Source organism: Convolutriloba macropyga, chromosome 5 (assembly GCF_964194025.1).
Source record: "Convolutriloba macropyga chromosome 5, txConMacr16.3, whole genome shotgun sequence".
NCBI classification, from domain to species: domain Eukaryota; kingdom Metazoa; phylum Xenacoelomorpha; order Acoela; family Convolutidae; genus Convolutriloba; species Convolutriloba macropyga.
The window spans coordinates 58,794,792-58,809,485 of NC_134472.1; the positions used below are offsets into that span (position 1 = coordinate 58,794,792).

At 34.6% G+C, this 14,694-nt stretch overlaps 1 protein-coding gene across 1 annotated transcript in view; it reads left to right on the forward strand.

Moving 5' to 3' along the window:
- LOC142340435 (cadherin-23-like) overlaps positions 1-14,694 on the forward strand; it is a 144,221-nt gene that overhangs the window by 127,922 nt on the left and 1,605 nt on the right. Inside the window, exons 27-31 of the mRNA XM_075391011.1 lie at positions 795-912; positions 4,180-4,301; positions 4,656-4,858; positions 8,289-8,438; positions 10,364-10,546. Of these exons, the coding sequence (XP_075247126.1) occupies positions 795-912; positions 4,180-4,301; positions 4,656-4,858; positions 8,289-8,438; positions 10,364-10,546 (776 nt within the window). The remainder of the gene's footprint in view (positions 1-794; positions 913-4,179; positions 4,302-4,655; positions 4,859-8,288; positions 8,439-10,363; positions 10,547-14,694) is intronic.

Consider the following 14,694-nt stretch of genomic DNA (forward strand, 5'->3'; position numbering starts at 1 on the left):
ATAAAGACCTGCAATTGGATTTGAAAGTTGCAAACAGATCTATATCTGACATGGATGATGTCTACAGGTACAATACCGTTAATGATTTTGTCAAATCTAACTCAAAAAAACTGAGCAAGGATGTTTATCACAGGATTACTGTTCGAGTTTTTTGCATTAAATAGTTTTTTTTTTAAACTAGATGACTTCCAGGAAAGATTCAAACTTGAATCTCAAGCGGCAATTTCAGTGCCTCAGATTGACCTCGACCACTTAACAACTAGTAGAGCAACAGAGATTACTTCTGAGATCAATTTATAAACAAGAAAACTTAGTTTGGGGTATACCGTTTTTCCGTTTTTCACCAGGTACTGGACGCTCGTGTAACTCATATCTAATTGTATTTTTTCCAATTTCAGGTTTTTCTTATTGTCTATACTGTGAAATTTGAATTATAGCCCGTACCTACAGTTCAGTGACAATCAGTACTGATTCAGAACATTTTCAGAGAATTAAAATTTAAGTTTTAGTACTGATTCAGAAGGATTTCAGAACCAACTGTGAATTGATTTCTGAATTTCTCTGAATCAGAGCAAAATTCAGAAAATATATTCTGTATTCCTCTGAATCAGAAGACAATTCAGAAGGAATCACTGAATTAGCTCTGAATCAGACAAATTCAGTGCAAAATGTGACCTGAATTAGACCCTGACTGAGTACTGAATTCTGCTGAGAGTTAGGCACGGGAGCTCAGAAAGCAAAGTTTCACACCTGTGGAATGATATAGCGGGATAGGCAAACTGTGTTGTCTTTAGGTATATTTGTTGAGAGAGACCCAGAGGTTGTTAATCACCATTAACCGACCTGTTTCTGATGTAGCCCGAGATAACAATGGCAACTGGTCTTTCATTACAAAACTGAACGACATCATTGGTGAGTTCACTTTTTGGATACAAGATAGGAAACCATCAGTGAAATAAGCAGAAGATGCGACCAGCTAAGCGTTTTCTGATTTGATTTGAGCCAATTTCTGGGGTTGGGGTGAGATACTTTTAGTATAACTATACATTCTATTTTGAGCTTCAAACTTTAGCTTGTCCATAAAGGTCTGGAAAATTTCAAAAAAAAGTTTTATTAATAGCCACGAAGCGATAGCGGCTATTATTGGGGACATCGTTGTTTTTTTTCAATTCAAAGAATTTGAATCTTATTGGGGCGCTGTTTTTTTTAAGATCTGTTCACACATTTTCATGATTTTTGAAGTCATTTTGGAGTACTGATTTTGGTCACGCCGAAACAGGAAATGGAACGAAAAGGCGAGTGGTTTTGCGGCGTGAACTTTTTTCGCTCTAATTTTAAAGTAGAGTGAGAAAACGGTGTTTGAACAAAAATTCGGTTTCTCGGTAGTGGTTTTTTGTTCACATGCGGCAATTTCACTCTGATTTTTACTGTTTTTTCGATTTTTTGGATCGGATTTTTTTCTAGATGGTTTTCCCAATCCATTCACAGCTCATTCTAGGCCTAGCTTTTTGTTTGAATTAAATTTTCATTTCTCGCTAGTGGTTTTTTTGTTCACATGCGGCATTTTGACATTGATTTTCTGTTTTTTTTTTTATTTTTTTGATCTGATCTTTTTAAAATAGTTTTCTCAATCCACTCAAAGTCCATTCTAGGTCTAGCTTTTCTGTTTAGTCAATGAAAATTCTTTGAATTGTACGTCAGGACTTGTCCTGCTATGTTTCTTAATTCGTCGTCTCCATCGATGATTCTTACGACCTGACTTCTTGGAATTGACTTTTTCAATGACTTCAGTGACTTATAGTGCTTTGCAGTTAAAATTTGAGTGCGCGACGTCATTTCTGCTTGCTTTTACGTCAATTGCGTGACACCTCGAAAAAAGTGACTTCAGAACTCACTTATGGAATTTTAAATTTTATGAACATTTAATATTTGAAGATCAGTAGTGTGCATCTAAGTAGTGCCAAACTTATATGCCCTAATTCTTGAGTATTAGAGTCTTGAGTTTTGATTTCGAATATGGATTTTGAAAAAGCCCTTTTAGGGCTTTTTCCGTATAGACCGTATGTGTCATAAAGTTGACAGTCCGAATCTAACCCAAAAGGTCAAGTGGTCTATTAAGGGACTGGTGGTCGATCTGTCAATCTTATTTCTTTGGTTGTTTCAATTCATGTAGGGCCACAAGCGTCTATCGCGGCTATTTTCCGGCAAACTGCCGGCTATGTTTGTTTCAATAAGCTGTATTTATTTTGCGTAACAAGTAGGTTAAAAAAAGAAGCTCTGCTTTTGTTTAAATGTTAAATACATGAAATTTAAGAAGTTAAATGTCAATTATAATATCGGCTGTCATCTTCTCAGCCCGCTATTATAACGCTCCCATTTTAACGGCGTTATCGATTTGTATTCTTTCAATATGTGAGTGAGCGAAAAAATGGAAGCTCATGGAATGAAAAATTGATTCATTGAACAAATTCAAAGAGTGGAGAAAAAATTGGTCATTTTTGTACATCATTTTAGTCATAACAAGACATGTAGGTGTGCAAATTTTGTTACTCGAGCTATGTTTTTCAGCAGTTCCTTTTACTCTATTTTTATATTGTGTAAGAACATTATTGTACACTAAAGTAATAATATTCAATTTCTTTTGGTTTTTGAAGCTTTTTGGTAAATCAAGGGAGTGTTACTCTAATTTGAAGGTATTTCAACTATTTTGCGAACTTGAAAGAGTATTTTAGCGATGTTTTTTTTAATTTGTTGGTGAAAAAAAATAATTACATTTTTGTTTAAAAAATTAGTGTTCTCTCAATTAAAATTGACCAGAAGAAACTGAAACCCGGGTTACTATGTTCTTATTAATAGCCGCCCTCATCTTCTCAGCCGGCTATTATTGCGCTCGTATTTTTTTTTACTTCGTCAAACTTTTTTTCGCTTTACCATTTTGCCGCTTTTTCGACATTTTGCGTGAAATCTTTTTGACTTCTCTAGGCTAGTTTCTCTCTTTTCTCATTCTGCTAAAAGTGAATTTGAACATCAGTTGCTAAGCAAAGCAATTCAAAATAAACAGTGTCGGTATAAAAAATTGAAGTCAGAAATAGAAACGGGATAAACACATAAAGCCCAATTTTAGATGCCCGCTATTTGAACGTCGTTCCTATAAGTCTTAGTTACCACCTCTAATGCTTATTTGTGTTGATAGTAGCCCCTGTAGCCTCTCTCTAAGAAACATAATTTTGTTCATCTACGAAATGCCATCAAAATAAATCGGACTTGAAAAATATTTTTTTACAAAAATCTTTTTTTCAATATATTCTATTCGTTCAATCCCAATCATGCTTATTGGAATCAACGGCGGCTATTTTCCGGCAATCTGCCGGGTATGTTTTTCGTAGTTCTTCTTCTGAGTCTATCACGGCTTGTATTATTTTGCGGCGCAGATTTGTAATTTTTGGTTTTTATAAATACTTGTATTTTGTACACTTGGCTAAATGTTCTTTTTTTAAGACTGTTATTTTCGGACTTTCATTTTTTTTTGTTGGAAATGACTTAGAGTTATTTCCGGATGCTGTTGCTCCATGTTTTTTTTACAATTCGAAGAACTTGTATTTTAGTGGGGCGATTTCTTTCATAATTTTGGGAGTCAAAATATAGTTGTGATTTTGGTCATGCCGCTAATGGAAGTAGATCCAAAAATCGAATGGTTTTGCCGCGTGAATTTTTTGCACTAATAGTCGAGTGAAAAAACGCTGTTAGAATGAAAACTCTTTTTCTCGATTGTGACATTTTTGTTCACGTGCTGCTATTTGACGCCTTTTTACAGTTTTTTCGGATTTTTAGTCAGTTTTTTCTCAATGTTTTTTTCTAATCATTTTAACGTCTAATTATTTGTTTAAGTATAGAAACTTCTCTGAATTGTTGTTGAGGAGTTGTCCGGTGAAATTTTCTTACCTTCGTCGAAGAAAAGTTTGTTTAGTTTTACCTTGATTCACAGATTGTTTGAAGTTTTGCGATTTTTTTTACTTTGTTAATTCTTTTGGCTAGTTTTATTCTTCTATCATTCTGATCAAAGTGTTTTTGAACAGCAGTTGATCAACAAAGTAATCTAAATTGCACAGATTTATATGACCGGTATTCGAACTGTGTTTTACTGGGGTGCGATAGAAAATCGTCTCATTATGTTCACAGGAGACGTTGAGGTAACAGTGGATGAAATAGCAGTTCATGTGAACTCAGATGGGTCACTAGATGAGAGCAAAACTGATCTCTACATCCATGCTATCAGAGACAACACCAGTCAAATTGTCGAGGTCTGTTATTTCGCCATTTAAGGGAAATCCTGGTAAAGTCATCGGTGAGAAGTCAAAACATATGATCAACTTATCGTAAACATTGAATGACTTCTTTTTAAAACGAGTACGTTGAGATAAATGATGCCAAAGTTGTGTATAGAAATGGTAGAGTGTCGGTGTTGAACTGGGTGAGCATTTTGTAGACACACAAGGATCTTCAATTACAATTGATTACATATTCCGTAGCAATATCCTTGCGTTGTTTCACTTATTTCCATGTACTAATTTTATTACTAACATCATTGTCATTGAGTGTGTGATGGATTTCAACAATGTCTTTCAACAATGTATTTCAACAATGTCATCTTCTAGGCTTCAGAGTTGATAGAGAGGATGGAACAGAGCCAGGACAAAGTGAGCAGACTGAAGACGGACTTCGACGTTGATCAGATCCGGACTCTCACAAGTGAGGATGACGACGTCTCAGCTGGAGTTGTGCTGGCTACTGTCTTCGGATCAGTCGGAATTCTCATTCTCATCACCCTCTTCCTCATTCTCCTGTTCTTCTTACGCAAGTAAGGCTTCTCTGATTTCTTTACCTTTGTAGAGTACTTATGCACTTCCATAATCATACGCTGATAATTGGTCTACTGCCGTTAAAAGTCTTTTTTCCGATTGACCATAATTAATATACATTATACAATATCGTAATGGTCTTATAGGTAAATATCATGTAGTTGGTCATAGATTTGGCAGAGGTTTTTCCCATTGAGAGCTTATGGGTCACCTTAAATAAGAACGAAACGTAATTGACTTTATTTCCTTATTTCCTTGAGCAAGATTAATTGTTCCGACCCCCAATTTAGTGAGGAGGGAGGAACTATATACTCAACTGGGTTTTTTTGTTCACATAATTTTGGCCGATCGATATATTCATCGTAGAGAGTTGTGAGTTGTATCATTAAAAAGCAGGTGCATCCTATTATATGAAAAAGATTTTTTCGAGTTTCGTTTTTTACAGGGAGTTATCGAGGTTGAAAATTTTGTGAATATTCGACAGTTTTTATTCACATTTTCAGTAATTTTTGCTTAAAATTTGGCACAATTTCACTAATATAATTTAAAATGAGTTAAAATTTTTAACAGTAGAGTGTTATTGTTACCGTTAGAGATAGACGAGCGCTGCTGAATTGTTTGATTGAAGTTTTTTTGGCTAAAATTTTTGAAAAGTTTTTAAATTATGAACTTTTTTCATCAAAAAGGCGCAAAATATGCTTTTTTGGTCCACTTTGTTAAAGTTTGCCAGATGTAGTGACCTGGAAACCTGAACACAGACTCACTAATGTCCAAAAGAACGCTAGTTGAAATTAGGTGCCCTATGAAAGTCTTCTGGAATTGAAATTTTGACGTTTTTATGCAGATTTAACTCGATATTTATACAAAATGTATCATTGTTTTTTTTTAAAATATTTAAAGAATTTCACTCAACAGTTCGTATAATTTGGAATAATTCGGAAACATTAGGTCTAATTTGGAAGCATTTGGAACACTTGGACGGTTTGTTGGGCGCGCGGCAAAATTGGAGATAGGTTTGATATTATCAGGGATTCTTACATCAGAAATTTTTAAATTTTTTTAGTGCTGCCTTTTTTCAAATATTTTTGTTTCGTTAATGTTGATTACTGACAATTTTTTTTCGCAGCTCCATTAATGACAGCTCCCATTTACGTAAACATGAGGTCAAATGTTTATATAGTTTGTTTTCAGAGAACCTAAGGGTTTTTATGGCCTTGAGAAAGAGTTTTAGTAAATTTTTACGGAATTCTTGTGTTTTGCCTTTAATTGTTATTCTTTTTGCACTCTGATTACTAAGTCTAACCATTCAAAGATCTAAATGGCTTCCTCATGAGTTGTATATGAAACTGTACCATGCATTCGATTGTTACCTAATGTCTCTTATGTTATTGAATGTATTTCTTTTAAGGAAATTTCAATGATTTTTTGAACTTGTCAATTTTTTTGTTCTAATTTAGTCAACTTTTTCCATATTCTCTCTAAGGACAGAGAAATTTTTTTTTATAGAACACAAAAAAGTGTTATGGCGCATTGTTTCATTAGACTGCTTTCCTGCTTTTGGTACTACGAGTTTTCATACAAAATTTTGTGAATTTTATGCATAATGGCCCATGTTTTTGTTTCTTTGGTAAATTGTCATATTACGTAACAATCTAACTTGAATAAGTTTTACAATTGGAACTTAAATTAATTAATGTTTTCATGACATATGGTTCTAAGGGCTGCGACACCGTTCTCTTGCAGAATTTGGTAATTTTTTAATTTTGCCCTCTATTTGTTGTTGATTTTTTTTTGTCATATTGGTCAATTAAAGGTCTCAGTGGCCAACTATAGGTGTATAACTGATTTTATTATTTGATAACGGTTTATAGCTAATGGTTTTATTGACTTTCAGATTATATTTCTAAAAAAAGGAGTAATGGTATTCTTCAACTTATCCCTTTTTGTTCGGGAGTTTTTTCCGTATTTTAAAATGTTGTATCAGTTTCTTAACTTAGCCTCATTGTTGAGAGGTCTTTTTAAAAATTTGTTGAACCAAACAATAAATTTTTTGATGTTTAAACGTTTTGACTGATGTCGTCAGGGCTTAGACAGAATTTTGTGAAATTAAGATATATTTCTGTGGTTCTTTTTGCTGTCATTTTGTGATAGTTGCTTTAAAAACAACTTTATGGTGATTAAAGGAAACGCAAATGAAGATTTGATGTTCTAGCTGTAAATATTTTATAAAATTAATGGCTTCAACACTGTGGTTTCGCAAAGTTGCTTGTGAATCTTTTTAGTTCAGCTTGTGTTTAATGTTATTTTATAGTTTTATGGTTTGATCTCATCAATAACAGGCACAGGCACTTTTAGTTTTCCAAGAAGACGCAAAATAAACTAACTGTCTTCTCTTCTAGTCGTAAGTTTATTTTGGCTATGAATTGTGAAAATATTTGTTTTTTAAAAAAGAAAATTGATTATTGAGATTTGCCAATCTTATTTCTGTTAATTTGTAGCTTAGCATTTCTATAATCAAGTCACACCCCTTATCTAGTGAACTACGAATTTCTCTTCATAACAGTTTTTTTCCCTCATATGGTCTCTGTTCTTGGTACAACCAGTTTTCATAAAATATTCGTGATAATTGCATATTTGCGCTCTTTGTAGGTTTTTTGTTTTCTTTTCAAATTTTCACAATAATGGGCGTCATTTGATCCACAAATGTTGTCATTTGCAAAAAACGCAATCGAAAATTGTTTTTGTTCTTAGTGAACAGTTTAATGTTTAATTGGCTGGGACATCAATTTCGTGCAAAATTTTTCGTGCAATTTTTTTTGTGCAAATTTTTCATTTTTTCTGGTATTTGTCGTTCTTTTTGTAATCGTATGATATATCCTGGATAACGGAAGATCTCAATCGCTCTCTTTAGAGGTATAATAGAATCTCTCGCTGATTTCACTTGATGCATAAAGTTTCTAATCAGTTTGAAATCAATTCTTTTCAAAGAACAGTGTTTTATTAATCTTTGCCCTTTTGCTCATTTCTTGTCGACTTGTTACCAAGTGGCATTGAGGAAAAATCCCATATTTTTTCTAATAAAGTAAATATTGGTCTTCTTGGTATAAGTTTTATCTGATGCCATTTTGATTTGGTTATTAATGGTTTTCGAAAAACCATTATAATTTGTAATTATTTGATTTTTATCGCCGTCTTTTCTTGTAGTCATATTATGTTAGTCACTGGTCTCATAGGCCCTGTAAGGTAGATTGTTTTAGTCAGTACTTTGTTGAACAATATGTTGATATGTTAATTTTTCCTCATTTGTTAGACAATTAAGTGAAAAATGGAGATGAGCGGGGTCGGAACTTAATGTGCGAACGCACATTACCGAGCCTCCTTGTTGCTTTTGAATAATTGTTTATTAGCTTTCACTGAGTTCTTTTGCAGGCAGCGGAAAGAATTGGAAAAAGTGAACAAGAAGAGTGAAGAGATTATGGCTGGTGGTGGGGGTGGTGATAAATTGTCCTCTATGGAGGTGTTCATGCGCAAGAACCAGTTCCACTCTCCCGTTCCCGGAACACGCGACTTCCTAACCAGGTGTTCAGACTATTGTCATTGGCAGTAAATATTTACAAGACTTTGAATGTTAAAAGGGCCTGGTAAGAAAATTTTGTAGTATGGGAAATGGGGACGAAGATAATACTAAATGGTAATTACACAATGCCTCCCCGGGTCAAATTTGTCCGCCCAAAAAGATGTAAGAGTGGGACTGCAATAGGAGTTTTTTTAGGAAAATGCAGCTCAAAATGGCCTGCAATGGGCTGCCAATGTGTGTAAAATGATGTAAGAGTGGGGGGGGTAAAAGATAAATTAACCCCCTACTCTTACATCTTTTTGGTCTGTCAAGGGGGATAAAATGATTTAAGAATTAGGGTGCATTTTCTCCATTACCCCCTCATTTTTACATCATTTTACCCCCCTTGGCTGCCCATTGCAGCCCAAAAAGATGTAAGAGTTTTGAACTGCATTTTCTAAAGAAAAATAAGAAAAATCCTCACTTTGCAGCCCTCTTCTTACACCATTTTACCACCCTTGGCAGCCCAACTTTTACCCCCTCTGAACAAATTACCCCCTCACTCTTACATCATATTACCCCCTTTTAGCCCACTCTTACTTCGAAATTTTAGTAATGGTGGTAAATTCCTCAAACGTCCTGCCATTGCAGCCCATTGCAGCCAACTTTTACATCGAATTTTTGACCAGGGTATTTCCTCAAAAGTCCTCCCACTGCAGCCCTCCCTTACATCGCAATATTAGTCATGAGGGGTAATTCCTCAAAAATCCTCCAATTGCAGCCCACCTTTACATCGCAATAATAGTCATGAGGGGTAATTCCTCAAAAGTCCTCCAATTGCAACCCTTTCTTAGATCTCAATTTTGAACGGGGGTAAAAGTCCTCCCACTGCAGCCCATTGCAACCCACACTTAAATCCATTGCAATATTTGTTATGGGAGTATTTCTTCAAAAGTCCACCGATTGTAGCCCATTCTTACATCGCAATTGTCACCAGGGGTTTAATCATCAAAAGTCTTGCCATTGCAACCCAACTCCTACATCCCCATGGACAATTAGTTTCCTGAATATGTTTGATATTTCTGAGAAGGCATGCTTTGCGTTTTGCATTTTCCAACCATGTTCAAAACTCAATGACATTTTAAAATTAAGGTCGCTTTTCCTTAAAATCTGCGGCAGAATGGTACGATTACATGAGTTTTTAAACCTGTATGCGCTAGGCATGAATTTACTGATTTTCGCAGGTACTTTTTACAAAGATAATGAGTTACTTGCAATGTTTTAAGAGCGTAATGCGTAATTTTTAATTTTTATAATGGTTTTCCAGTGAACATTATTTGAAACAAAAAAACATTGAGATGCTGAGTCTATTTTCAGAAAAAGTATCTATCATCGCGTGGCCAATGCCGAAAAATCCAGTATACATACTCCATTTTGTCGAGTTTTTTCGCGACACTTGTTTTAAGTCTGCAGTTGTAATCGTTGGTGGAAATGAGTGACACTAGTTTAATTTAGTTATGTAGTAGTTTAGATTAAGAAGACAATTAGTGGTTTTGAAATTACCCATAGCACCGATCACAAGGACAATTAGGTCTTTGAATTTAGTCTAAAGTAACTTACAAAATTCGCGCAAAAAATTTTTAGGCTAATTACAAGATCAAAATGGTTTGGTTTCCACAAACCTCAAAAGTTATTGAAACTTGCCCTATCGAATATTGACAACGTAATGATGATACTCATTAACTAGGTTACACTGATAACCTCTAGGTTACACTGATATAGTCCTGAGCTGACGATAGTCAATGAGAATACAATATTTCAGTAGATATGCAATGATACTAGTGTCCGAGTATCCAAGCCTTGTATGCTATGGTATAAGTAAGTGTCAACTTTCTTTGCCATGGAAGACATCACGCAAGCCGTCTTGATATTATGAAATAATTTCCAGGAAACTATACGATGGCAACGCTGACATGTTCTCCAACAGAGGAGGTGGTAGAGGAGAGGGAGAGGTTGGGGAGGGAGAGGATGATGATGAGGTGGATTCTGCCTTCGGACCAGAACCCAACGACGGCTCTGAGATTGGATCAACAGTTGCCGATCGAGACTTCTGGAGTGGAAACAATATGCAGTGAGTAGTTTTAAGGGGTCTAAGTTCGCCCTAATAGTGTGACTATGGACTAGTTCTGAATTGCACAAGTATCTAATACCTTGCAAGCCGTAGTGAGCCACAGAATTGCGCAAATTTGTCTTAAGCTGTCCGACTTTGGTATTTTATGACTTTTCTTCTTTCCTTTTACTTTAGGCTTCAAATCTGTACGAAAATTTTGTACAGCCTCTTGTCGGGCTATGATACCAAGCTCCTACAGAGTTTACGTTTGGTTGTATTTCCAACCTTCTGATGGCAGACGAGAAAATTGTAGATGATTTTTCATATAAAATTATATGATTTTTTTTGTGTTGGACATCACCATTTTTCGTGTGAGTTACATGAAATTTCATGTACTTTTTTGTAATCTGAGTACTTTTTTTTCTGAAACGTATTCATTACATAAAACCTCGTGTGATAAGAAATTGTGTGATAGTTTACCAACAAGAAATGACCGTGTGATTCCACACGAGAGGGTTTTAGAGTTTCAGTTTCTGCAAAACTAGTTTTTTCTCGAACTTCTATTACCATCAACATGCTTTCGAATTTGAAAAAAATGATAAAAACTGGGAACAATGTGAGCTGGAAAAAATTTCCGACCACTATGAGCTGAAATTTTGATCGACTTTCTAAGAAACTAACGAAGGTCTATATGAAAATATTGGGATGTTGTCCGATTTTTGCTGCAACAGTATCGAAAAATTATAATTAATTGCTCTCAAACGAAGTTTGTAGCAATTATATTAGTCCTGTCGGTCTTTTTTTATGCGATTTTTCGCTTGACCGATTTTTCGTCTGACGCTTTTGATTTTCGTCCTCAAAAAACGGGATAAACAGGTAGCGCCCAGTGGGCATTAAGTGCTCTTAGAGCCTTTCAGCTCTGTTTCAGCTCAAACTGTTTTGGAGACTTATAATTATGGTATGAAGAGCGGTTCTTAGAGGTTGAAGACCCCCCCCCCCCCAACTGTTGACCCCCCCACTATTGACCCCACCCCACTACCGCGCTGTTGCCCGCCACCCGACTGTTGTCACCTCATTCAGCACCCCCCCCCCCCCCCCCTGCCTAGTTACTGACGAACAACCGCTCGCTAAAAACACGCAAATTTATCCAAATTTTCACATTTTTTTGAAAAACTTTTGTAAAACTTTTGTCAAATTTTTGAGTTTTATCAAACCTAGATTTCAAGGAACCCACTCTATGGTATGATAATAGGTTACTGTACAGTTTCTAGTGGTAATAGAATGGTTTCAACATTTCAACTTCGCGAAATTTTGCAAGTTTTTGAAAAAATTTGCAAATTTTTTCAAGGTTTTCAAAAATTTTTGTCGATTTTTAGGTTTATCCAGCCTCAAGAGTCAAGGAGCCTCCTCTAGGGTTTGATGATAGGTTACTGTATAGTTTCTAGACGTAATGAATTTTTTTCAAGTTTTTAACATCATGAATTTTAGCATTTTTTTGAAAAAAAAAAAGATTTTTTAAATTTTTCTAACATTTATTGTCATGATTCAAGATTTTTCAGCCTCAGGGTTCAGAAAACCTGCCTAAGGTTTCAATAATATGTGACTGCATAGTTTTAGTGGTAATGGAATGGTTTTTAACTTTTAAATATTACAAATTTAATCAATTTCTTTTTATAAAAATTGCAATTTTTCAAGTTTTTTGACAATTTTTGTCATCTTATAGGTTTATCTAGCCTCAAGAGCCAAGGAACCTCCTCAAGAGTTTGATAACAAGTTATTGTATAGTTTTTAGATGCAATGGAGTGTTTTCAAAGATTTTAACATTTAAGGAGTTTTAGCGTTTTTTTGAAAATATTTTGGCAATCTTGTTTTTTAGAAATTGTTTCATTTTTTTCAGGTTTTTTCGGCCTCAAGAGCCAAGAAGCCTGCTTCGAAGTTTAATACTAAGCTGTTGCTTAGTTTCTAGAGTTAATGCAATGGTTATCATTAATTTAATGACTCGAGTTTTAGAAATTTTTGAAAAATTTTAATTTGAAATTTTTTTGAAAAATTACCATGTTCCAAGTGTATGGATCTTTTTGAGGCATTGAAAATGTTTAAGGCTCGAAATAGGCATACTATATGGTCTCTTGAGACAATGGAATGGTGTTCTGAAGATATTAATATAACGAATTATAGCATTTTTTTTTTAAATACCTTTTTTAAATTTTTATATGGCGTGATGTCATCGTCTATTACTCTAAACATTTATTGTCATTAGTCAAGATTTTTCAGCCTCAGGGTTCAGAAAAATTGCTTAGGGGTTTGATAATATGTGGCTGCGTAGTTCTTAGTGGTAATGGACTGGTTTTCAACTTTTTAAAATCACAAATTTTATCGATTTGTTTTTATAAAACTTGCAATTTTTTCTATAGGTTTATCTGGTCATTCTATAGGTTTATCTAGCCTCAAGAGCCCAGGAACCTTCTCTAGAGTTTGATAACAAGTTATTGTATAGTTTTCAGATGCAATGGAGTGTTTTCAAAGATTTTAACATTTAACGAGTTCTAGCATTTTTTTCCTCTCTGTGTGTTCGCTGGCGTTTCTTTCCTTCTCCTTCTCGCTCACGTTAAATCTCTCTCTCTCTCTCTCTCTCTCTCTCTCTCTCTCTCTCTCTCTCTCTCTCCTTAATTCTTTTGTTGATGCCGCACATCAGCGGCTGTTTTATGGCGTTATGTCATCGTCTATTACCCTAATCTCAGGCCCCTTCAATCAAGCTAAACCTAACCTCACTAAACAGTGGCTAGGTACTGACGAAGCCAACCGCTCGCCGGTCGTTTGAGAGCAATTCGCCCGACGTTAGTGGGTTATGTTTAAAAAACTTTTTACTCCACGACTCAAGAAAAGGTACCAATGAGCGAAGTCTGTGTCCTCAAAAATAAAAGCAGAAGTCGTCAGTATTCCACTTTAAATAAAAACTATCCGTTATCTAAGTTTGCCTCCAATGATAAAATGACTAGATATGGATTTTCTATTGATTAGAAGCAAAAGTCTATATAAAAATTATGCACATTTTACGTCTCGAAATCATTGGGACGAATCAAGAGTTCCAATTTCCAAATCAAAACTTCAAGGTTTTTTATCTGGCCTTATATCTCTTGATGGTGGCTTTATATCTCCATTGATCTAAAGAAGTTATGGAGTACAAAGATGATAAGTTTATGATTTGTTTTGCTCAATTCAGTATCATAAAAACTGAATAAGAGCTCTCTACACTAGTAATGGGTAACTATCCTTATTAAGACTTGAAGCTGTTTTATGGTTTTCTGTTTTTTCTTGATTGGCCGGAAGTGAGAGCGATTCTGTTTACTATTTGTTTAATTTTGTTTTTATTGAAAGCAAGAAAGTAGGTATTTTTATACATTTCTCGAAGTTTCAGTCCAGAGTTTTTCGGACGCGTACGTTGCGTTTAATAGAAAACAATATTGGGTTTCAGTGCTCTTCAACACGTTTTCGAGTCTTGGATGAATTGTAGATTTTTATCGAAATTGAAGAAATTTATTGGCATTCGGCTTAAATATTTTCTTAGCTATTCAAAGTGTGTTTTTCAAGAGGGGTTACTGCTGTAACGTTGCGTTTAATAGAAAACAATATTGGGTTTCAGTGCTCTTCAACACGTTTTCGAGTCTTGGATGAATTGTAGATTTTTATCGAAATTGAAGAAATTTATTGGCATTCGGCTTAAATATTTTCTTAGCTATTCAAAGTGTGTTTTTCAAGAGGGGTTACTGCTGTAACGTTGCGTTTAATAGAAAACAATATTGGGTTTCAGTGCTCTTCAACACGTTTTCGAGTCTTGGATGAATTGTAGATTTTTATCGAAATTGAAGAAATTTATTGGCATTCGGCTTAAATATTTTCTTAGCTGTTCAAAGTGTGTTTTTCAAGAGGGGTTACTGCTGTAAATTTTCTTCTGGTTACTGTGTGTTTAGTAAAATTTTGATCAGCAATTTGTTTTTTGGGCGTATATCAGTAGGTATTGGCGCATTTTTTTCGTCTTTTTAATTATATGTAAACATTTTTTACAATAGTTCTACCTATTGTTAAACTTTTTATTTGCTATTTAAAAGTTTTTTCAAAAATTTTTTAAAAATTTTTTTGCATATTTTTTGCTTCTCAACTCGTCTTTT